The sequence below is a fragment of the Ascaphus truei genome, assembly GCF_040206685.1.
Source record: "Ascaphus truei isolate aAscTru1 chromosome 3 unlocalized genomic scaffold, aAscTru1.hap1 SUPER_3_unloc_12, whole genome shotgun sequence".
NCBI lineage: Eukaryota > Metazoa > Chordata > Amphibia > Anura > Ascaphidae > Ascaphus > Ascaphus truei.
In genome coordinates, this window is record NW_027453824.1 from 325,440 (window position 1) to 347,574 (window position 22,135).

Here is a 22,135-nt window from a genome sequence, read left to right on the forward strand (position 1 = left end):
ACTCACCTACAGCACGCTCTATTATTCCTGCGCCTTTTTCCTCACCTACAGCACCGCTCTGCTATTCCTGCGCCTTTAACTAACCTACAGCATGCTCTGCTATTCCTGCGCCTTTATCCTAACCTACAGCACGCTCTGCTATTCCTGCGCCTTTATCCTCACCTACAGCACGCTCTGCTATTCCTGTGCCTTTATCCTAACCTACAGCACGCTCTGCTATTCTGCGCCTTTATCCTCACCTACAGCACGCTCTGCTATTCCTGCGCCTTTATCCTCACCTACAGCACACTATGCTATTCCTGCGCCTTTATCCTCACCTACAGCACGCACTAATATTCCTGCGCCTTTATCCTAACCTACAGCACGCTGTGCTATTCCTGCGCCTTTATCCTCACCTACAGCACGCTGTGCTATTCCTGCGCCTTTATCCTCACCTACAGCACGCTCTGCTATTCCTGCGCCTCTTATCTTAACCTACAGCACGCTCTGCTATTCCTGCGCCTTTATCCTACCCTACAGCACGCTCTTCTATTCCTGCGCCTTTATCCTCACCTACAGCACGCTCTGCTATTCCTGCGCCTTTATCCTCACCTACAGCACGCTCTACTATTCCTGCGCCTTTATCCTAACCTACAGCACGCTCTGCTATTCCTGCGCCTTTATCCTCACCTACAGCACGCTCTGCTATTCCTGCGCCTTTATCCTACCCTACAGCACGCTCTGCTATTCCTGCGCTTTATCCTCACCTACAGCACGCTCTGCTATTCCTGCGCCTTTATCCTACCCTACAACACGCACTAATATTCCTGCGCCTTTATCCTCACCTACAGCACGCTCTGCTATTCCTGCACCTTTATCCTCACCTACAGCAGACTCTGCTATTCCTGCGCCTTTATCCTACCCTACAGCACGCTCTGCTATTCCTGCGCCTTTATCCTAACCTACAGCACGCGCCGCTATTCCTGCGCCTTTATCCTAACCTACAGCACGCGCTGCTATTCCTGCGCCTTTATCCTAACCTACAGCACGTGCTGCTATTCCTGCGCCTTTATCCTAACCTACAGCACGCTCTGCTATTCCTGCGCCTTATACTCACCTACAGCACGCACTACTATTCCTGCGCCTTTATCCTCACCTACAGCAGTCTCTGCTATTCCTGCGCCTTTATCCTAACCTACAGCACGCGCTGCTATTCCTGCGCCTTTATCCTACCCTACAGCACGCTCTGCTATTCCTGCGCCTTTATCCTAACCTACAGCAGACTCTGCTATTCCTACGCCTTTATCCTAACCTACAGCACGCTCCGCTATTCCTGCGCCTTTATCCTCACCTACAGCACGCTCTACTATTCCTGCGCCTTTATCCTACCCTACAGCACGCTCTGCTATTCCTGCGCCTTTATCCTCACCTACAGCAGACTCTGCTATTCCTGCGCCTTTATCCTACCCTACAGCACGCTCTAATATTCCTGCGCCTTTATCCTCACCTACAGCACGCTCTGCTATTCCTGCGCCTTTATCCTCACCTACAGCACGCTCTGCTATTCCTGCGCCTTTATCCTCACCTACAGCACGCTCTGCTATTCCTGCGCCTTTATCCTCACCTACAGCACGCTCTGCTATTCCTGCGCCTTTATCCTACCCTACAGCACGCTCTGCTATTCCTGCGCCTTTATCCTCACCTACAGCAGACTCTGTATTCCTGCGCCTTTATCCTACCCTACAGCACGCTCTGCTATTCCTGCGCCTTTATCCTCACCTACAGCACGCTCTGCTATTCCTGCGCCTTTATCCTCACCTACAGCACGCTCTGCTATTCCTGCGCCTTTATCCTCACCTACAGCACGCTCTGCTATTCCTGCGCCTTTATCCTACCCTACAGCACGCTCTGCTATTCCTGCGCCTTTATCCTCACCTACAGCACGCTCTGCTATTCCTGCGCCTTTATCCTCTCCTACAGCACGCTCTGCTATTCCTGCGCCTTTATCCTAACCTACAGCACGCTCTGCTATTCCTGCGCCTTTATCGTACCCTACAGCAGACTCTGCTATTCCTGCGCCTTTATCCTCACCTACAGCACGCTCTACTATTCCTGCGCCTTTATCCTAACCTACAGCACGCTCTGCTATTCCTGCGCCTTTATCCTACCCTACAGCACGCTCTGCTATTCCTGCGCCTTTATACTCACCTACAGCACGCTCTGCTATTCCTGCACCTTTATCCTAACCTACAGCAGACTCTGCTATTCCTGCACCTTTATCCTCACCTACAGCACGCTCTGCTATTCCTGCGCCTTTATCCTCACCTACAGCACGCTCTGCTATTCCTGCGCCTTTATCCTCACCTACAGCACGCTCTGCTATTCCTGCGCCTTTATCCTCACCTACAGCACGCTCTGCTATTCCTGCGCCTTTATCCTAACCTACAGCACGCTCTAATATTCCTGCGCCTTTATCCTCACCTACAGCACGCTCTGCTATTCCTGCGCCTTTATCCTCACCTACAGCACGCTCTAATATTCCTGCGCCTTTATCCTCACCTACAGCACGCTCTGCTATTCCTGCGCCTTTATCCTCACCTACAGCACGCTCTGCTATTCCTGCGCCTTTATCCTCACCTACAGCACGCTCTGCTATTCCTGCGCCTTTATCCTCACCTACAGCACGCTCTGCTATTCCTGCGCCTTTATCCTACCCTACAGCACGCTTTGCTATTCCTGCGCCTTTATCCTCACCTACAGCACGCTCTGCTATTCCTGCGCCTTTATCCTCACCTACAGCCTGCTCTGCTATTCCTGCGCCTTTATCCTAACCTACAGCACGCTCTGATATTCCTGCGCCTTTATCCTCACCTACAGCACGCTCTGTATTCCTGCGCCTTTATCCTAACCTACAGCACGCTCTGCTATTCCTGCGCCTTTATCCTGACCTACAGCACGGTCTACTATTCCTGCGCCTTTATCCTAACCTACAGCACGCGCTGCTATTCCTGCGCCTTTATCCTAACCTACAGCACGTCCTGCTATTCCTGCGCCTTTATCCTCACCTACAGCACGCTCTGCTATTCCTGCGCCTTTATCCTACCCTACAGCAGACTCTGCTATTCCTGCGCCTTTATCCTACCCTACAGCACGCTCTACTATTCCTGCGCCTTTATCCTAACCTACAGCACGCACTACTATTCCTGCGCCTTTATCCTACCCTACAGCACGCTCTGCTATTCCTGCGCCTTTATCCTACCCTACAGCACGCTCTGCTATTCCTGCGCCTTTATCCTCACCTACAGCACGCTCTGCTATTCCTGCGCCTTTATCCTCACCTACAGCACGCTATGCTATTCCTGCGCCTTTATCCTCACCTACAGCACGCTCTGCTATTCCTGCGCCTTTATCCTCACCTACAGCACGCTCTGCTATTCCTGCGCCTTTATCCTACCCTACAGCACGCTCTGCTATTCCTGCGCCTTTATCCTCACCTACAGCACGCTTTGCTATTCCTGCGCCTTTATCCTCACCTACAGCACGCTCTGCTATTCCTGCGCCTTTATCCTCACCTACAGCACGCTCTGCTATTCCTGCGCCTTTATCCTCACCTACAGCACGCTCTGCTATTCCTGCGCCTTTATCCTCACCTACAGCACGCTCTGCTATTCCTGCGCCTTTATCCTACCCTACAGCACGCTTTGCTATTCCTGCGCCTTTATCCTCACCTACAGCACGCTCTGCTATTCCTGCGCCTTTATCCTCACCTACAGCCTGCTCTGCTATTCCTGCGCCTTTATCCTAACCTACAGCACGCTCTGATATTCCTGCGCCTTTATCCTACCCTACAGCAGACTCTGCTATTCCTGCGCCTTTATCCTACCCTAGAGCACGCTCTGCTATTCCTGCGCCTTTATCCTCACCTACAGCACGCTCTGTATTCCTGCGCCTTTATCCTAACCTACAGCACGCTCTGCTATTCCTGCGCCTTTATCCTGACCTACAGCACGCTCTACTATTCCTGCGCCTTTATCCTAACCTACAGCACGCGCTGCTATTCCTGCGCCTTTATCCTAACCTACAGCACGTCCTGCTATTCCTGCGCCTTTATCCTCACCTACAGCACGCTCTGCTATTCCTGCGCCTTTATCCTACCCTACAGCAGACTCTGCTATTCCTGCGCCTTTATCCTACCCTACAGCACGCTCTACTATTCCTGCGCCTTTATCCTAACCTACAGCACGCACTACTATTCCTGCGCCTTTATCCTACCCTACAGCACGCTCTGCTATTCCTGCGCCTTTATCCTACCCTACAGCACGCTCTGCTATTCCTGCGCCTTTATCCTCACCTACAGCACGCTCTGCTATTCCTGCGCCTTTATCCTCACCTACAGCACGCTCTGCTATTCCTGCGCCTTTATCCTCACCTACAGCACGCTCTGCTATTCCTGCGCCTTTATCCTCACCTACAGCACGCTCTGCTATTCCTGCGCCTTTATCCTCACCTACAGCACGCTTTGCTATTCCTGCGCCTTTATCCTCACCTACAGCACGCTCTGCTATTCCTGCGCCTTTATCCTCACCTACAGCACGCTCTGCTATTCCTGCGCCTTTATCCTCACCTACAGCACGCTCTGCTATTCCTGCGCCTTTATCCTCACCTACAGCACGCTCTGCTATTCCTGCGCCTTTATCCTCACCTACAGCACGCTCTGCTATTCCTGCGCCTTTATCCTACCCTACAGCACGCTCTGCTATTCCTGCGCCTTTATCCTCACCTACAGCACGCTCTGCTATTCCTGCGCCTTTATCCTCACCTACAGCCTGCTCTGCTATTCCTGCGCCTTTATCCTAACCTACAGCACGCTCTGATATTCCTGCGCCTTTATCCTACCCTACAGCAGACTCTGCTATTCCTGCGCCTTTATCCTACCCTAGAGCACGCTCTGCTATTCCTGCGCCTTTATCCTGACCTACAGCACGCTCTACTATTCCTGCGCCTTTATCCTAACCTACAGCACGCGCTGCTATTCCTGCGCCTTTATCCTGACCTACAGCACGCTCTACTATTCCTGCGCCTTTATCCTAACCTACAGCACGCGCTGCTATTCCTGCGCCTTTATCCTAACCTACAGCACGTCCTGCTATTCCTGCGCCTTTATCCTCACCTACAGCACGCTCTGCTATTCCTGCGCCTTTATCCTACCCTACAGCAGACTCTGCTATTCCTGCGCCTTTATCCTACCCTACAGCACGCTCTGCTATTCCTGCGCCTTTATCCTCACCTACAGCACGCTCTGCTATTCCTGTGCCTTTATCCTCACCTACAGCACGCTCTGCTATTCCTGCGCCTTTATCCTACCCTACAGCACGCTCTGCTATTCCTGCGCCTTTATCCTAACCTACAGCACGCTCTGATATTCCTGCGCCTTTATCCTACCCTACAGCAGACTCTGCTATTCCTGCGCCTTTATCCTACCCTAGAGCACGCTCTGCTATTCCTGCGCCTTTATCCTGACCTACAGCACGCTCTACTATTCCTGCGCCTTTATCCTAACCTACAGCACGCGCTGCTATTCCTGCGCCTTTATCCTGACCTACAGCACGCTCTACTATTCCTGCGCCTTTATCCTAACCTACAGCACGCGCTGCTATTCCTGCGCCTTTATCCTAACCTACAGCACGTCCTGCTATTCCTGCGCCTTTATCCTCACCTACAGCACGCTCTGCTATTCCTGCGCCTTTATCCTACCCTACAGCAGACTCTGCTATTCCTGCGCCTTTATCCTACCCTACAGCACGCTCTGCTATTCCTGCGCCTTTATCCTCACCTACAGCACGCTCTGCTATTCCTGTGCCTTTATCCTCACCTACAGCACGCTCTGCTATTCCTGCGCCTTTATCCTACCCTACAGCACGCTCTGCTATTCCTGCGCCTTTATCCTCACCTACAGCAAGCTCTGCTATTCCTGCGCCTTTATCCTCACCTACAGCACGCTCTGCTATTCCTGCGCCTTTATCCTACCCTACAGCACGCTTTGCTATTCCTGCGCCTTTATCCTCACCTACAGCACGCTCTGCTATTCCTGCGCCTTTATCCTCACCTACAGCCTGCTCTGCTATTCCTGCGCCTTTATCCTAACCTACAGCACGCTCTGATATTCCTGCGCCTTTATCCTACCCTACAGCAGACTCTGCTATTCCTGCGCCTTTATCCTACCCTAGAGCACGCTCTGCTATTCCTGCGCCTTTATCCTCACCTACAGCACGCTCTGTATTCCTGCGCCTTTATCCTAACCTACAGCACGCTCTGCTATTCCTGCGCCTTTATCCTGACCTACAGCACGCTCTACTATTCCTGCGCCTTTATCCTAACCTACAGCACGCGCTGCTATTCCTGCGCCTTTATCCTAACCTACAGCACGTCCTGCTATTCCTGCGCCTTTATCCTCACCTACAGCACGCTCTGCTATTCCTGCGCCTTTATCCTACCCTACAGCAGACTCTGCTATTCCTGCGCCTTTATCCTACCCTACAGCACGCTCTACTATTCCTGCGCCTTTATCCTAACCTACAGCACGCACTACTATTCCTGCGCCTTTATCCTACCCTACAGCACGCTCTGCTATTCCTGCGCCTTTATCCTACCCTACAGCACGCTCTGCTATTCCTGCGCCTTTATCCTCACCTACAGCACGCTCTGCTATTCCTGCGCCTTTATCCTCACCTACAGCACGCTCTGCTATTCCTGCGCCTTTATCCTCACCTACAGCACGCTCTGCTATTCCTGCGCCTTTATCCTCACCTACAGCACGCTCTGCTATTCCTGCGCCTTTATCCTCACCTACAGCACGCTTTGCTATTCCTGCGCCTTTATCCTCACCTACAGCACGCTCTGCTATTCCTGCGCCTTTATCCTCACCTACAGCACGCTCTGCTATTCCTGCGCCTTTATCCTCACCTACAGCACGCTCTGCTATTCCTGCGCCTTTATCCTCACCTACAGCACGCTCTGCTATTCCTGCGCCTTTATCCTACCCTACAGCACGCTCTGCTATTCCTGCGCCTTTATCCTCACCTACAGCACGCTCTGCTATTCCTGCGCCTTTATCCTCACCTACAGCCTGCTCTGCTATTCCTGCGCCTTTATCCTAACCTACAGCACGCTCTGATATTCCTGCGCCTTTATCCTACCCTACAGCAGACTCTGCTATTCCTGCGCCTTTATCCTACCCTAGAGCACGCTCTGCTATTCCTGCGCCTTTATCCTGACCTACAGCACGCTCTACTATTCCTGCGCCTTTATCCTAACCTACAGCACGCGCTGCTATTCCTGCGCCTTTATCCTGACCTACAGCACGCTCTACTATTCCTGCGCCTTTATCCTAACCTACAGCACGCGCTGCTATTCCTGCGCCTTTATCCTAACCTACAGCACGTCCTGCTATTCCTGCGCCTTTATCCTCACCTACAGCACGCTCTGCTATTCCTGCGCCTTTATCCTACCCTACAGCAGACTCTGCTATTCCTGCGCCTTTATCCTACCCTACAGCACGCTCTGCTATTCCTGCGCCTTTATCCTCACCTACAGCACGCTCTGCTATTCCTGTGCCTTTATCCTCACCTACAGCACGCTCTGCTATTCCTGCGCCTTTATCCTACCCTACAGCACGCTCTGCTATTCCTGCGCCTTTATCCTCACCTACAGCAAGCTCTGCTATTCCTGCGCCTTTATCCTCACCTACAGCACGCTCTGCTATTCCTGCGCCTTTATCCTCACCTACAGCACGCTCTGCTATTCCTGCGCCTTTATCCTACCCTACAGCACGCTCTGCTATTCCTGCGCCTTTATCCTACCCTACAGCAGACTTTGCTATTCCTGCGCCTTTATCCTCACCTACAGCACGCTCTACTATTCCTGCGCCTTTATCCTAACCTACAGCACGCACTTCTATTCCTGCGCCTTTATCCTACCCTACAGCACGCTCTGCTATTCCTGCGCATTTATCCTACCCTACAGCACACTCTGCTATTCCTGCGCCTTTATCCTCACCTACAGCACGCTCTGCTATTCCTGCGCCTTTATCCTCACCTACAGCACGCTCTGCTATTCCTGCGCCTTTATCCTCACCTACAGCACGCTCTGCTATTCCTGCGCCTTTATCCTCACCTACAGCATGCTCTGCTATTCCTGCGCCTTTATCCTACCCTACAGCACGCTCTGCTATTCCTGCGCCTTTATCCTAACCTACAGCACGCTTTGCTATTCCTGCGCCTTTATCCTCACCTACAGCACGCTCTAATATTCCTGCGCCTTTATCCTACCCTACAGCACGCTCTGCTATTCCTGCGCCTTTATCCTAACCTACAGCACGCTCTGCTATTCCTGCGCCTTTATCCTACCCTACAGCACGCTCTGCTATTCCTGCGCCTTTATCCTACCCTACAGCACGCTCTGCTATTCCTGCGCCTTTATCCTCACCTACAGCACGCTCTGCTATTCCTGCGCCTTTATCCTCACCTACAGCACGCTCTGCTATTCCTGCGCCTTTATCCTCACCTACAGCACGCTTTGCTATTCCTGCGCCTTTATCCTAACCTACAGCACGCTCTACTATTCCTGCGCCTTTATCCTAACCTACAGCACGCTCTGCTATTCCTGCGCCTTTATCCTCACCTACAGCACGCTCTGCTATTCCTGCGCCTTTATACTCACCTACAGCACGCTCTGCTATTCCTGCGCCTTTATCCTCACCTACAGCACGCTCTGCTATTCCTGCGCCTTTATCCTCACCTACAGCATACTCTGCTATTCCTGCGCCTTTATCCTAACCTACAGCACGCTCTGCTATTCCTGCGCCTTTATCCTAACCTACAGCCTGTACTGCTATTCCTGCGCCTTTATCCTCACCTACAGCCTGTACTGCTATTCCTGCGCCTTTATCCTACCCTACAGCACGCTCTGCTATTCCTGCGCCTTTATCCTACCCTACAGCACGCTCTGCTATTCCTGCGCCTTTATCCTACCCTACAGCACGCTCTAATATTCCTGCGCCTTTATCCTACCCTACAGCAGACTCTGCTATTCCTGCGCCTTTATCCTACCCTACAGCACGCTCTGCTATTCCTGCGCCTTTATCCTCACCTACAGCACGCTCTGCTATTCCTGTGCCTTTATCCTCACCTACAGCACGCTCTGCTATTCCTGCGCCTTTATCCTACCCTACAGCACGCTCTGCTATTCCTGCACCTTTATCCTCACCTACAGCACGCTCTGCTATTCCTGCGCCTTTATCCTCACCTACAGCACGCTCTACTATTCCTGCGCCTTTATCCTAACCTACAGCACGCTCTGCTATTCCTGCGCCTTTATCCTACCCTACAGCACGCACTACTATTCCTGCGCCTTTATCCTACCCTACAGCACGCTCTGCTATTCCTGCGCCTTTATCCTACCCTACAGCACGCTCTGCTATTCCTGCGCCTTTATCCTCACCTACAGCACGCTCTGCTATTCCTGCGCCTTTATCCTCACCTACAGCACGCTCTGCTATTCCTGCGCCTTTATCCTCACCTACAGCACGCTCTGCTATTCCTGCGCCTTTATCCTCACCTACAGCACGCTCTGCTATTCCTGCGCCTTTATCCTACCCTACAGCACGCTCTGCTATTCCTGCGCCTTTATCCTCACCTACAGCACGCTTTGCTATTCCTGCGCCTTTATCCTCACCTACAGCACGCTCTAATATTCCTGCGCCTTTATCCTACCCTACAGCACGCTCTGCTATTCCTGCGCCTTTATCCTACCCTACAGCACGCTCTGCTATTCCTGCGCCTTTATCCTACCCTACAGCACGCTCTGCTATTCCTGCGCCTTTATCCTACCCTACAGCACGCTCTGCTATTCCTGCGCCTTTATCCTCACCTACAGCACGCTCTGCTATTCCTGCGCCTTTATCCTCACCTACAGCACGCTTTGCTATTCCTGCGCCTTTATCCTAACCTACAGCACGCTCTACTATTCGTGCGCCTTTATCCTAACCTACAGCACGCTCTGCTATTCCTGCGCCTTTATACTCACCTACAGCACGCTCTGCTATTCCTGCGCCTTTATCCTCACCTACAGCCTGTACTGCTATTCCTGCGCCTTTATCCTCACCTACAGCCTGTACTGCTATTCCTGCGCCTTTATCCTACCCTACAGCACGCTCTGCTATTCCTGCGCCTTTATCCTACCCTACAGCACGCTCTGCTATTCCTGCGCCTTTATCCACACCTACAGCACGCTCTGCTATTCCTGCGCCTTTATCCTCATCTACAGCAGACTCTGCTATTCCTGCGCCTTTATCCTCACCTACAGCACGCTCTGCTATTCCTGCGCCTTTATCCTCACCTACAGCACGCTCTGCTATTCCTGCGCCTTTATCCTCACCTACAGCACGCTCTGCTATTCCTGCGCCTTTATCCTAACCTACAGCACGCTCTGCTATTCCTGCGCCTTTATCCTCACCTACAGCACGCTCTACTATTCCTGCGCCTTTATCCTAACCTACAGCACGCTCTGCTATTCCTGCGCCTTTATCCTCACCTACAGCACGCTCTACTATTCCTGCGCCTTTATCCTAACCTACAGCACGCTCTGCTATTCCTGCGCCTTTATCCTCACCTACAGCATGCTCTGCTATTCCTGCGCCTTTATCCTAACCTACAGCACGCTCTACTATTCCTGCGCCTTTATCCTACCCTACAGCACGCTCTGCTATTCCTGCGCCTTTATACTCACCTACAGCAGACTCTGCTATTCCTGCGCCTTTATCCTACCCTACAGCACGCTCTGCTATTCCTGCGCCTTTATCCTCGCCTACAGCACGCTCTGCTATTCCTGCGCCTTTATCCTCACCTACAGCACGCTCTGCTATTCCTGCGCCTTTATCCTCACCTACAGCACGCTCTGCTATTCCTGCGCCTTTATCCTAACCTACAGCACGCTCTAATATTCCTGCGCCTTTATCCTCACCTACAGCACGCTCTGCTATTCCTGCGCCTTTATCCTAACCTACAGCACGCTCTGCTATTCCTGTTCCTTTATCCTCACCTACAGCACGCTCTGCTATTCCTGTGCCTTTATCCTACCCTACAGCACGCTCTGCTATTCCTGCGCCTTTATCCTCACCTACAGCACGCTCTGCTATTCCTGCGCCTTTATCCTCACCTACAGCACGCTCTGCTATTCCTGCGCCTTTATCCTCACTTAGCTCCGGTACTGACACACACACAGCCAGTGACACACACACAGCCAGTGACACACACACAGCCAGTGACACACACACAGCCAGTGACACACACACAGCCAGTGACACACACACAGCCAGTGACACACACACAGCCAGTGACACACACACAGCCAGTGACACACACACAGCCAGTGACACACACACAGCCAGTGACACACACACAGCCAGTGACACACACACACACACAGTGACACACACACACACACACACAGTGACACACACACACACAGTGACACACAGTGACACACACACACAGTCACACAGTGACACACACACAGTGACACACAGTGACACACACACACACACAATGACACACACACACACACACAGTGACACACACACAGTGACACACACACAGCCAGTGACACACACACAGTGACACACACACAGTGACACACACACACACAGTGACACACAGTGACACACACACACAGTCACACAGTGACACACACAGTGACACACCTTCTCCATGCTCATCTTCTCTGGCATGACGATGATGCAACGATAACCCTTCACTGCCGCAGCTAGAGCGAGCCCGATACCTGGGGGGGTGGGGAGAAGAGGTAGAAGAGAGCAAACGAAAGAGGGGGGAGAGAGAGGAGGGGGGGTGGGAAAGAGAGAGGAGGGGGGGGCAGGAAGAGAGAGGAGGGGGGAGGGAGAGGAGGGGGGGCAGGTAGAGAGAGGAGGGGGGAGGGAGAGGAGGGGGGGGAAGAGAGAGGAGGGGGGGGAAGAGAGAGGAGGGGGGGGGGAAAGAGAGGAGGGGGGGGAAGAGAGAGGAGGGGGGGGAAGAGAGAGGAGGGGGGGGAAGAGAGAGGAGGGGGGGGAAGAGAGAGGAGGGGGGGAAGAGTGAGGAGGGGAGGGGAAAGAGAGGAGGGGGGGGGGGAAGAGAGGAGGGGGGGAGAGAGGGGAGGGGGGGGATATGACATGAGACATGTGACCTGTAACATACTGGAGTTTTATTATACTCATACAGACACCTTACATACGTGTTACACGCACACACACCTGTGTTCCCAGATGTAGGTTCTATAATGGTGTCTCCTAGCTTCAGGGTTCCTGCTCTCTCTGCTTCTTCCACCATCCGCAGGCTGATCCGGTCCTTAACACTGCCCCCCGCGTTAAAGTACTCACACTTACCCACTGGGGGGGAGGGAGAGAGAGGGGGGGAGAGAGGGGGGGCATGAAAACTGCGGGGAGAGGGACAGACAGACGCCCTCCTCCCCCACCGCCTGAGGCAGGATGGAGGGCGACTCGGGCGTGTGGGCTGGGGGGGAAAGAGGGGAGGGCGTCTCAGGCATGGGGCATCTCAGGTGGGGGATGGGGGCGTCTCGGCTGTGGGCGGGGGAGGAGGGGCGTCTGTGACGGTGAAGGGGTTAACCAGGCTTATAATAAAGTTCAGGCCCACTTGGTTAACCCTGACCCGTGTGTTAGGGTCTTAGAGTGTCAGCTCTGGGACCCAGGTGTCGAAAATGTATTACTGCAACTGTATACTGATTCTGCGACATTAAAGAATGATATGATTTTATTTCCTCTCCGGGGGTGCTGGGATCGGGAGATTTCTAGGCTGCAAGTTTCAGGGGGGGTTTGGCGGCAGAATGTGTCTATGTATCGGGGTTCCTGAGTTATGGGATACCCCAAAAGTTGTATCCGGGAATTGAGTGAGATTCTCGGATACAGCCAAGCACATTACTCGGCCAAACTCGGACTATCAGTCCCGGGGGTGTACACAAGAATAAAAGAAGAAGATCCAGGCCCACAGACTACGCAACAATGGAGAATTTAATGCAGCTAAGAAAGCAATGTCTGGTGTGCTACGCCTCTTTATCAGGGCGAGGGCTGACAAATGTAAAGAAATACTCATATTTATACCCCGTGACTTACTGTAACAGGGGAGTAATCCCTGTTCAAGTAATGTGCCTTTAATCTGGCAGTGTGGTGGTTAACTGCTGGTAGTCAATTAATAAACACCACCTGCCTGATTGCTTACAAAAGCCTGTCTGTTGAGACAGGAAGTGACTCCTTAGCTCTGACTGAGAGCTGACCTTTGGAGAGACAGAGGAGTGTTCTTGAGACTCCCAGGAGAGACTGACCAAGAGAACACACATCTCTGGAGCTGACCGGTCTTGAGCTCTGCCCAGCATAGCTGATTGCAAGACACCAAATAAGACTTCTAAACCTGGATGCTGATATTTTCTGTGCACGCACGGGTGCGGTTCTAGGAGAGCAGAGAAGCTTACTCTACAGCAGCTAACAGATAAGACTTTCATAATTAAGAGACTGCTTATATCTGCTTATTTCATGCTATATGTTTTGGGGCTGCGAGACATGCTTGACTTAGGGAGTTGTGAATTAATTGCATGGTATTTTCACTAGAGATACTCCCAAGTGAATAGAGGCTTTGTTCCCCCCCCCTGTGTTTGGATGATTTCCTGATGAAAAGGAAAAGGCACAATAAAGCCTATTATAATTTCACCTTATAAAGTCTCCAATTGTGTACCTCTGTGAACGTCCGTCTACACTTACCCTCCCAGATATGCTGCAGCCGTATACCGGCGCGGAAATCGGGTCCCACCACTAAGACGCGATGGAGTTCCACGCATGCGCAACACACTGTGCACTCAGACGCAGCGCCGCAGGCAAGGTGAGCCTTGATAAAGAGGCGTAGCACACAAAACGTTGGTTTCTTAGCTGCATTAAATTCTTCATTTCTGCGTAGTCCGTGTGCCTGGATCTTCTTTTATTATTCTGGAGCACCCCCATCCCGGCCGGACACAAGGCAACCCAACACCCTTTGCCCAAGATCCAGACTCTGCAGAGCCCGAGCAGAGGGTGGGCTCAGTATGCAAAGAGGCAGAGGGGCCAGGTTAGCCCGTGCCCCCTGGCTACCTGAGAAAAGGTGCCCACCCGGCTTTACAATACCGGCAAACCGGTGATTGGCTGGCAGCAGAATTCCCACGCTCTGATAGGCTGGTCAGGTTAGTGAATGGAAACCTGAAGGCTAAAGAGAGCCTGCAGCCAATGGGGAGCGCAGATTCCAAGCGCAAAACCAACAGCGGCGAATTCACAGATGCTCAGAACTGAATAGACGCGAGCCGGCTCCAAGGATTTTAAAAGCTGGAAAGTTTCTACGCCCGGCTTGTTACAACGCAGCGGTCGCGGCTAGCACTGCGCAGAAAACAGTCCAGGACTTCTGTAACTACCGGTCATTGGAAAGTGCTCTGAAAGGGTCATCTTCGGGAATTTGGTTCCGGAAACTGATTTATTCGTTAGCCCCGTCCCCAGTAAGTGTGTTTAACTTGAATTGTGTAACTTTGTGTGACTGTCTTTTATAAGAAATAAATTACCATTTATTTTACCAGCTTGTTTTTGCTCAAATCAAATGATCCCAGTTACAAAAAGGTGTCGTAGAACCTGGTCCCCCGTGACAGGGTCTCAGGCGTGGCCGTCTCAGGCGTGGCCGTGGGAGGGAGTCCCGGGCATGGCTGGGAGAGCTAGGGCGTCTTGGGCGTAGGCGTCTCTGGTGGGATGGGGGCGAGGGAGGGCGTCTCGGGCATGGGCGGGAGAGGTAGGGCATGGGCGAGAGGGCGTCTCAGGCGTGGGATGGGGGAGGACGAGAGGGCGTCTCAGGCGTGGGATGGGGGAGGGAGGGTGTCTCAGGTGTGGGATGGGGGAGGGAGGGTGTCTCAGGCGTGGGATGGGGGAGGGAGGGCGTCTCAGGCGTGGGATGGGGAGGGAGGGCGTCTCAGGCGTGGGATGGGGGAGGGAGGGCGTCTCAGGCGTGGGATGGGGGAGGGAGGGCATCTCAGGGGGGGAGGGCGTCTCAGGCGTGGGATGGGGAGGGAGGGCGTCTCAGGTGTGGGATGGGGAGGGAGGGTGTCTCAGGCGTGGGCGAGAGGGCGTCTCAAGCGTGGGATGGGGGAGGGAGGGCGTCGCAGGCGTGGGATGGGGGAGGGGGGGAGGGAGGGCGCCTCAGGCGTGGGATGGGGGAGGGAGGGAGGGCGTCTCAGGGGGGGAGGGCGTCTCAGGCGTGGGATGGGGAGGGAGGGCGTCTCAGGCGTGGGATGGGGAGGGAGGGCGTCTCAGGCGTGGGATGGGGGAGGGAGGGCGTCTCAGGTGTGCGATGGGGAGGGAGGGCATCTCAGGGGGGGAGGGCGTCTCAGGCGTGGGATGAGGGAGGGAGGGCGGGCGTCTCAGGCGTGGGATGAGGGAGGGAGGGCGGGCGTCTCAGGCGTGGGATGAGGGAGGGAGGGCGGGCGTCTCAGGCGTGGGATGAGGGAGGGAGGGCGGGCGTCTCAGGCGTGGGATGAGGGAGGGAGGGCGGGCGTCTCAGGCGTGGGATGAGGGAGGGAGGGCGGGCGTCTCAGGTGTGGGATGGGGGAGGGAGGGCGGGCGTCTCAGGCGTGGAATGGGGGAGGGAGGGCGCCTCAGGCGTGGGATGGGGGAGGGAGGGCGCCTCAGGCGTGGGATGGGGGAGGGAGGGCGTCTCAGGCGTGGGATGGGTGAGGGAGGGCGGGCGTCGCAGGCGTGGGATGAGGGAGGGAGGGCGGGCGTCTCAGGTGTGGGATGGGGGAGGGAGGGCGGGCGTCTCAGGCGTGGAATGGGGGAGGGAGGGCGCCTCAGGCGTGGGATGGGGGAGGGAGGGCGCCTCAGGCGTGGGATGGGGGAGGGAGGGCGTCTCAGGCGTGGGATGGGGGAGGGAGGGCGTCTCAGGCGTGGGATGGGTGAGGGAGGGCGGGCGTCGCAGGCGTGGGATGAGGGAGGGAGGGCGGGCGTCTCAGGCGTGGGATGAGGGAGGGAGGGCGGGCGTCTCAGGCGTGGGATGAGGGAGGGAGGGCGGGCGTCTCAGGTGTGGGATGGGGGAGGGAGGGCGGGCGTCTCAGGCGTGGAATGGGGGAGGGAGGGCGCCTCAGGCGTGGGATGGGGGAGGGAGGGCGCCTCAGGCGTGGGATGGGGGAGGGAGGGCGTCTCAGGCGTGGGATGGGTGAGGGAGGGCGGGCGTCGCAGGCGTGGGATGGGGGAGGGGGGGAGGGAGGGAGGGCGCCTCATGCGTGGGATGGGGGAGGGAGGGAGGGCGCCTCAGGCGTGGGATGGGGGAGGGAGGGCGTCTCAGGGGGGGAGGGCGTCTCAGGCGTGGGATGGGGAGGGAGGGCGTCTCAGGCGTGGGATGGGGGAGGGAGGGCGTCTCAGGTGTGGGATGAGGGAGGGAGGGCGGGCGTCTCAGGTGTGGGATGGGTGAGGGAGGGCGGGCGTCTCAGGCGTGGGATGGGGGAGGGAGGGCGGGCGTCTCAGGCGTGGGATGGGGGAGGGAGGGCGGGCGTCTCAGGCGTGGAATGGGGGAGGGAGGGCGCCTCAGGCGTGGGATGGGGGAGGGAGGGCGCCTTAGGTGTGGGATGGGGGAGGGGGGCGTCTCAGGCGTGGGATGGGGGAGGGGGGGCGTCTCAGGCGTGGGATGGGGGAGGGAGGGCGGGCGTCTCAGGCGTGGGATGGGGGAGGGAGGGCGGGCGTCTCAGGCGTGGGATGGGGGAGGGAGGGCGGGCGTCTCAGGCGTGGGATGGGGGAGGGAGGGCGGGCGTCTCAGGCGTGGGATGGGGAGGGAGGGCGGGCGTCTCAGGCGTGGGATGGGGAGGGAGGGCGGGCGTCTCAGGCGTGGGATGGGGAGGGAGGGCGGGCATCTCAGGCGTGGGATGGGGAGGGAGGGCGGGCATCTCAGGCGTGGGATGGGGGAGGGAGGGAGGGCGGGCGTCTCAGGCGTGGGATGGGGAGGGAGGGCGGGCGTCTCAGGCGTGGGATGGGGGAGGGAGGGCGTCTCAGGCGTGGGATGGGGGAGGGAGGGCGTCTCAGGCGTGGGATGGGGGAGGGAGGGCGTCTCAGGCGTGGGATGGGGAGGGAGGGCGTCTCAGGCGTGGAATGGGGGAGGGAGGGAGGGCGTCTCAGGCGTGGAATGGGGGAGGGAGGGCGGGCGTCTCAGGCGTGGGATGGGGAGGGAGGGCGGGCGTCTCAGGCGTGGGATGGGGAGGGAGGGCGGGCGTCTCAGGCGTGGGATGGGGAGGGAGGGCGTCTCAGGCGTGGGATGGGGGAGGGAGGGTGTCTCAGGCGTGGGATGGGGGAGGGAGGGCGTCTCAGGCGTGGGATGGGGGAGGGAGGGCGTCTCAGGCGTGGAATGGGGGAGGGAGGGCGGGCGTCTCAGGCGTGGGATGGGGGAGGGAGGGCGTCTCAGGTGTGGGATGAGGGAGGGAGGGCGGGCGTCTCAGGTGTGGGATGGGTGAGGGAGGGCGGGCGTCTCAGGCGTGGGATGGGGGAGGGAGGGCGGGCGTCTCAGGCGTGGGATGGGGGAGGGAGGGCGGGCGTCTCAGGCGTGGAATGGGGGAGGGAGGGCGCCTCAGGCGTGGGATGGGGGAGGGAGGGCGCCTTAGGTGTGGGATGGGGGAGGGGGGGCGTCTCAGGCGTGGGATGGGGGAGGGGGGGCGTCTCAGGCGTGGGATGGGGGAGGGAGGGCGGGCGTCTCAGGCGTGGGATGGGGGAGGGAGGGCGGGCGTCTCAGGCGTGGGATGGGGGAGGGAGGGCGGGCGTCTCAGGCGTGGGATGGGGGAGGGAGGGCGGGCGTCTCAGGCGTGGGATGGGGAGGGAGGGCGGGCGTCTCAGGCGTGGGATGGGGAGGGAGGGCGGGCGTCTCAGGCGTGGGATGGGGAGGGAGGGCGGGCATCTCAGGCGTGGGATGGGGAGGGAGGGCGGGCATCTCAGGCGTGGGATGGGGGAGGGAGGGAGGGCGGGCGTCTCAGGCGTGGGATGGGGAGGGAGGGCGGGCGTCTCAGGCGTGGGATGGGGGAGGGAGGGCGTCTCAGGCGTGGGATGGGGGAGGGAGGGCGTCTCAGGCGTGGGATGGGGGAGGGAGGGCGTCTCAGGCGTGGGATGGGGAGGGAGGGCGTCTCAGGCGTGGAATGGGGGAGGGAGGGAGGGCGTCTCAGGCGTGGAATGGGGGAGGGAGGGCGGGCGTCTCAGGCGTGGGATGGGGAGGGAGGGCGGGCGTCTCAGGCGTGGGATGGGGAGGGAGGGCGGGCGTCTCAGGCGTGGGATGGGGAGGGAGGGCGTCTCAGGCGTGGGATGGGGGAGGGAGGGTGTCTCAGGCGTGGGATGGGGGAGGGAGGGCGTCTCAGGCGTGGGATGGGGGAGGGAGGGCGTCTCAGGCGTGGAATGGGGGAGGGAGGGCGGGCGTCTCAGGCGTGGGATGAGGGAGGGAGGGCGGGCGTCTCAGGCGTGGGATGGGGAGGGAGGGCGGGCGTCTCAGGCGTGGGATGGGGGAGGGAGGGAGGGCGGGCGTCTCAGGCGTGGGATGGGGAGGGAGGGCGGGCGTCTCAGGCGTGGGATGGGGGAGGGAGGGCGTCTCAGGCGTGGGATGGGGGAGGGAGGGCGTCTCAGGCGTGGGATGGGGGAGGGAGGGCGTCTCAGGCGTGGGATGGGGAGGGAGGGCGTCTCAGGCGTGGAATGGGGGAGGGAGGGCGGGCGTCTCAGGCGTGGGATGGGGAGGGAGGGCGGGCGTCTCAGGCGTGGGATGGGGAGGGAGGGCGGGCGTCTCAGGCGTGGGATGGGGAGGGAGGGCGTCTCAGGCGTGGGATGGGGGAGGGAGGGTGTCTCAGGCGTGGGATGGGGGAGGGAGGGCGTCTCAGGCGTGGGATGGGTGAGGGAGGGCGGGCGTCTCAGGCGTGGGATGGGGGAGGGAGGGCGGGCGTCTCAGGCGTGGGATGGGGGAGGGAGGGCGTCTCAGGCGTGGGATGGGGGAGGGCGTCTCAGGCGTGGGATGGGGGAGGGAGGGCGTCTCAGGCGTGGGGTGGGGGAGGGAGGGCGTCTCAGGCGTCGGATGGGGGAGGGAGGGCGTCTCAGGCGTGGGATGGGGGAGGGAGGGCGTCTCAGGCGTGGGATGGGGGAGGGAGGGCGGGCGTCTCAGGCGTGGGATGGGGGAGGGAGGGCGGGCGTCTCAGGCGTGGGATGGGGAGGGAGGGCGGGCGTCTCAGGCGTGGGATGGGGAGGGAGGGCGGGCGTCTCAGGCGTGGGATGGGGAGGGAGGGCGGGCGTCTCAGGCGTGGGAAGGGGAGGGAGGGCGGGCGTCTCAGGCGTGGGATGGGGGAGGGAGGGCGTCTCAGGCGTGGGATGGGGGAGGGAGGGCGTCTCAGGCGTGGGATGGGGGAGGGAGGGCGGGCGTGGGATGGGGGAGGGAGGGCGGGCGTCTCAGGCGTGGGATGGGGGAGGGAGGGCGGGCGTCTCAGGCGTGGGATGGGGAGGGAGGGTGTCTCAAGCGTGGGATGGGGAGGGAGGGCAGTTGTGGGATGGGGGAGGGAGGGCATCTCAGGGGGGGAGGGCGTCTCAGGCGTGGGATGAGGGAGGGAGGGCGGGCGTCTCAGGCGTGGGATGAGGGAGGGAGGGCGGGCGTCTCAGGCGTGGGATGGGGAGGGAGGGCGGGCGTCTCAGGCGTGGGATGGGGAGGGAGGGCGGGCGTCTCAGGCGTGGGATAGGGAGGGAGGGCGTCTCAGGCGTGGGATGGGGGAGGGAGGGCGTCTCAGGCGTGGGATGGGGGAGGGAGGGCGTCTCAGGCGTGGGATGGGGGAGGGAGGGCGTCTCAGGCGTGGAATGGGGGAGGGAGGGCGGGCGTCTCAGGCGTGGAATGGGGGAGGGAGGGCGGGCGTCTCAGGCGTGGAATGGGGGAGGGAGGGCGTCTCAGGTGTGGGATGGGGGAGGGAGGGCGTCTCAGGCGTGGGTTGGGTGAGGGAGGGCGGGCGTCTCAGGCGTGGGATGGGGGAGGGAGGGCGGGCGTCTCAGGCGTGGGATGGGGGAGGGAGGGCGTCTCAGGCGTGGGATGGGGGAGGGCGTCTCAGGCGTGGGATGGGGGAGGGAGGGCGTCTCAGGCGTGGGATGGGGGAGGGAGGGCGTCTCAGGCGTGGGATGGGGGAGGGAGGGCGTCTCAGGCGTGGGATGGGGGAGGGAGGGCGGGCGTCTCAGGCGTGGGATGGGGGAGGGAGGGCGGGCGTCTCAGGCGTGGGATGGGGGAGGGAGGGCGGGCGTCTCAGGCGTGGGATGGGGGAGGGAGGGCGGGCGTCTCAGGCGTGGGATGGGGGAGGGAGGGCGGGCGTCTCAGGCGTGGGATGGGGAGGGAGGGCGGGCGTCTCAGGCGTGGGATGGGGAGGGAGGGCGGGCGTCTCAGGCGTGGGATGGGGAGGGAGGGCGGGCGTCTCAGGCGTGGGATGGGGAGGGAGGGCGGGCGTCTCAGGCGTGGGATGGGGAGGGAGGGCGGGCGTCTCAGGCGTGGGATGGGGGAGGGAGGGCGTCTCAGGCGTGGGATGGGGGAGGGAGGGCGTCTCAGGCGTGGGATGGGGGAGGGAGGGCGTCTCAGGCGTGGGATGGGGGAGGGAGGGCGGGCGTGGGATGGGGGAGGGAGGGCGGGCGTCTCAGGCGTGGGATGGGGGAGGGAGGGCGGGCGTCTCAGGCGTGGGATGGGGAGGGAGGGTGTCTCAAGCGTGGGATGGGGAGGGAGGGCAGTTGTGGGATGGGGGAGGGAGGGCATCTCAGGGGGGGAGGGCGTCTCAGGCGTGGGATGAGGGAGGGCGTGCGTCTCAGGCGTGGGATGAGGGAGGGAGGGCGTCTCAGGTGTGGGATGGGGGAGGGAGGGCGGGCGTCTCAGGCGTGGAATGGGGGAGGGAGGGCGCCTCAGGCGTGGGATGGGGGAGGGAGGGCGCCTCAGGCGTGGGATGGGGGAGGGAGGGCGTCTCAGGCGTAGGATGGGTGAGGGAGGGCGGGCGTCGCAGGCGTGGGATGGGGGAGGGAGGGCGTCTCAGGCGTGGGATGGGTGAGGGGGGGGCGGGCGTCGCAGGCGTGGGATGGGGAGGGGGGGAGGGAGGGAGGGCGCCTCAGGCGTGGGATGGGGGAGGGAGGGCGCCTCAGGCGTGGGATGGGGGAGGGAGGGCGTCTCAGGCGTGGGATGGGGAGGGAGGGCGTCTCAGGCGTGGGATGGGGGAGGGAGGGCGTATAAGGTGTGGGATGAGGGAGGGAGGGCGGGCGTCTCAGGTGTGGGATGGGGGAGGGAGGGCGGGCGTCTCAGGCGTGGAATGGGGGAGGGAGGGCGCCTCAGGCGTGGGATGGGGAAGGGAGGGCGCCTCAGGCGTGGGATGGGGGAGGGAGTCTCAGGCGTGGGATGGGGGAGGGCGGGCGTCTCAGGCGTGGGATGGTGGAGGGAGGTCGGGCGTCTCAGGCGTGGGATGGGGGAGGGAGGGCGTCTCAGGTGTGGAATGGGGGAGGGAGGGCGGGCGTCTCAGGCGTGGGATGGGGGAGGGCGGGCGTCTCAGGCGTGGGATGGGGGAGGGCGGGCGTCTCAGGCGTGGGATGGGGGAGGGCGGGCGTCTCAAGCGTGGGATGGGGGAGGGCGGGCGTCTCAGGCGTGGGATGGGGGAGGGAGGGCGGGCGTCTCAGGCGTGGGATGGGGGAGGGAGGGCGTCTCAGGCGTGGGATGGGGGAGGGAGGGCGTTTCAGGCGTGGGATGGGTGAGGGAGGGCGGGCGTCTCAGGCGTGGGATGGGGGAGGGAGGGTGTCAGGCGTGGGATGGGGGAGGGAGGGTGTCAGGCGTGGGATGGGGGAGGGAGGGCGGGCGTCTCAGGCGTGGGATGGGGAGGGAGGGTGTCTCAAGCGTGGGATGGGGAGGGAGGGTGTCTCAAGCGTGGGATGGGGAGGGCAGTTGTGGGATGGGGGAGGGAGGGTGTCTCAGGCGTGAGATGGGGGAGGGAGGGTTCTCAGGCGTGAGATGGGGGAGGGAGGGTTCTCAGGCGTGGGATGGGGGAGGGGGGGCGTCTCAGGCGTGGGATGGGGGAGGGGGGGGGA

At 59.5% G+C, this 22,135-nt stretch overlaps 1 protein-coding gene and 1 long non-coding RNA gene across 12 annotated transcripts in view; both read right to left on the minus strand.

The window, feature by feature from the left end:
• Nucleotides 1-22,135, minus strand: part of CBS (cystathionine beta-synthase) — a 130,134-nt gene that overhangs the window by 63,408 nt on the left and 44,591 nt on the right. For all 11 annotated transcript variants that reach the window (XM_075580550.1, XM_075580551.1, XM_075580558.1 and 8 more), the window contains 2 exons: nucleotides 12,281-12,415; nucleotides 11,738-11,817 (listed from right to left, as the gene is read on the minus strand). In XM_075580550.1, coding sequence (XP_075436665.1) covers nucleotides 11,738-11,817; nucleotides 12,281-12,415 — 215 coding nt within the window. The remainder of the gene's footprint in view (nucleotides 1-11,737; nucleotides 11,818-12,280; nucleotides 12,416-22,135) is intronic.
• On the minus strand, nucleotides 553-2,020 carry LOC142473325 (uncharacterized). Its single transcript, XR_012790039.1, has 3 exons — nucleotides 1,759-2,020; nucleotides 747-1,681; nucleotides 553-669 (listed from the first exon to the last, which is right to left on the minus strand). It is a non-coding gene; the product is annotated as an uncharacterized LOC142473325 (long non-coding RNA).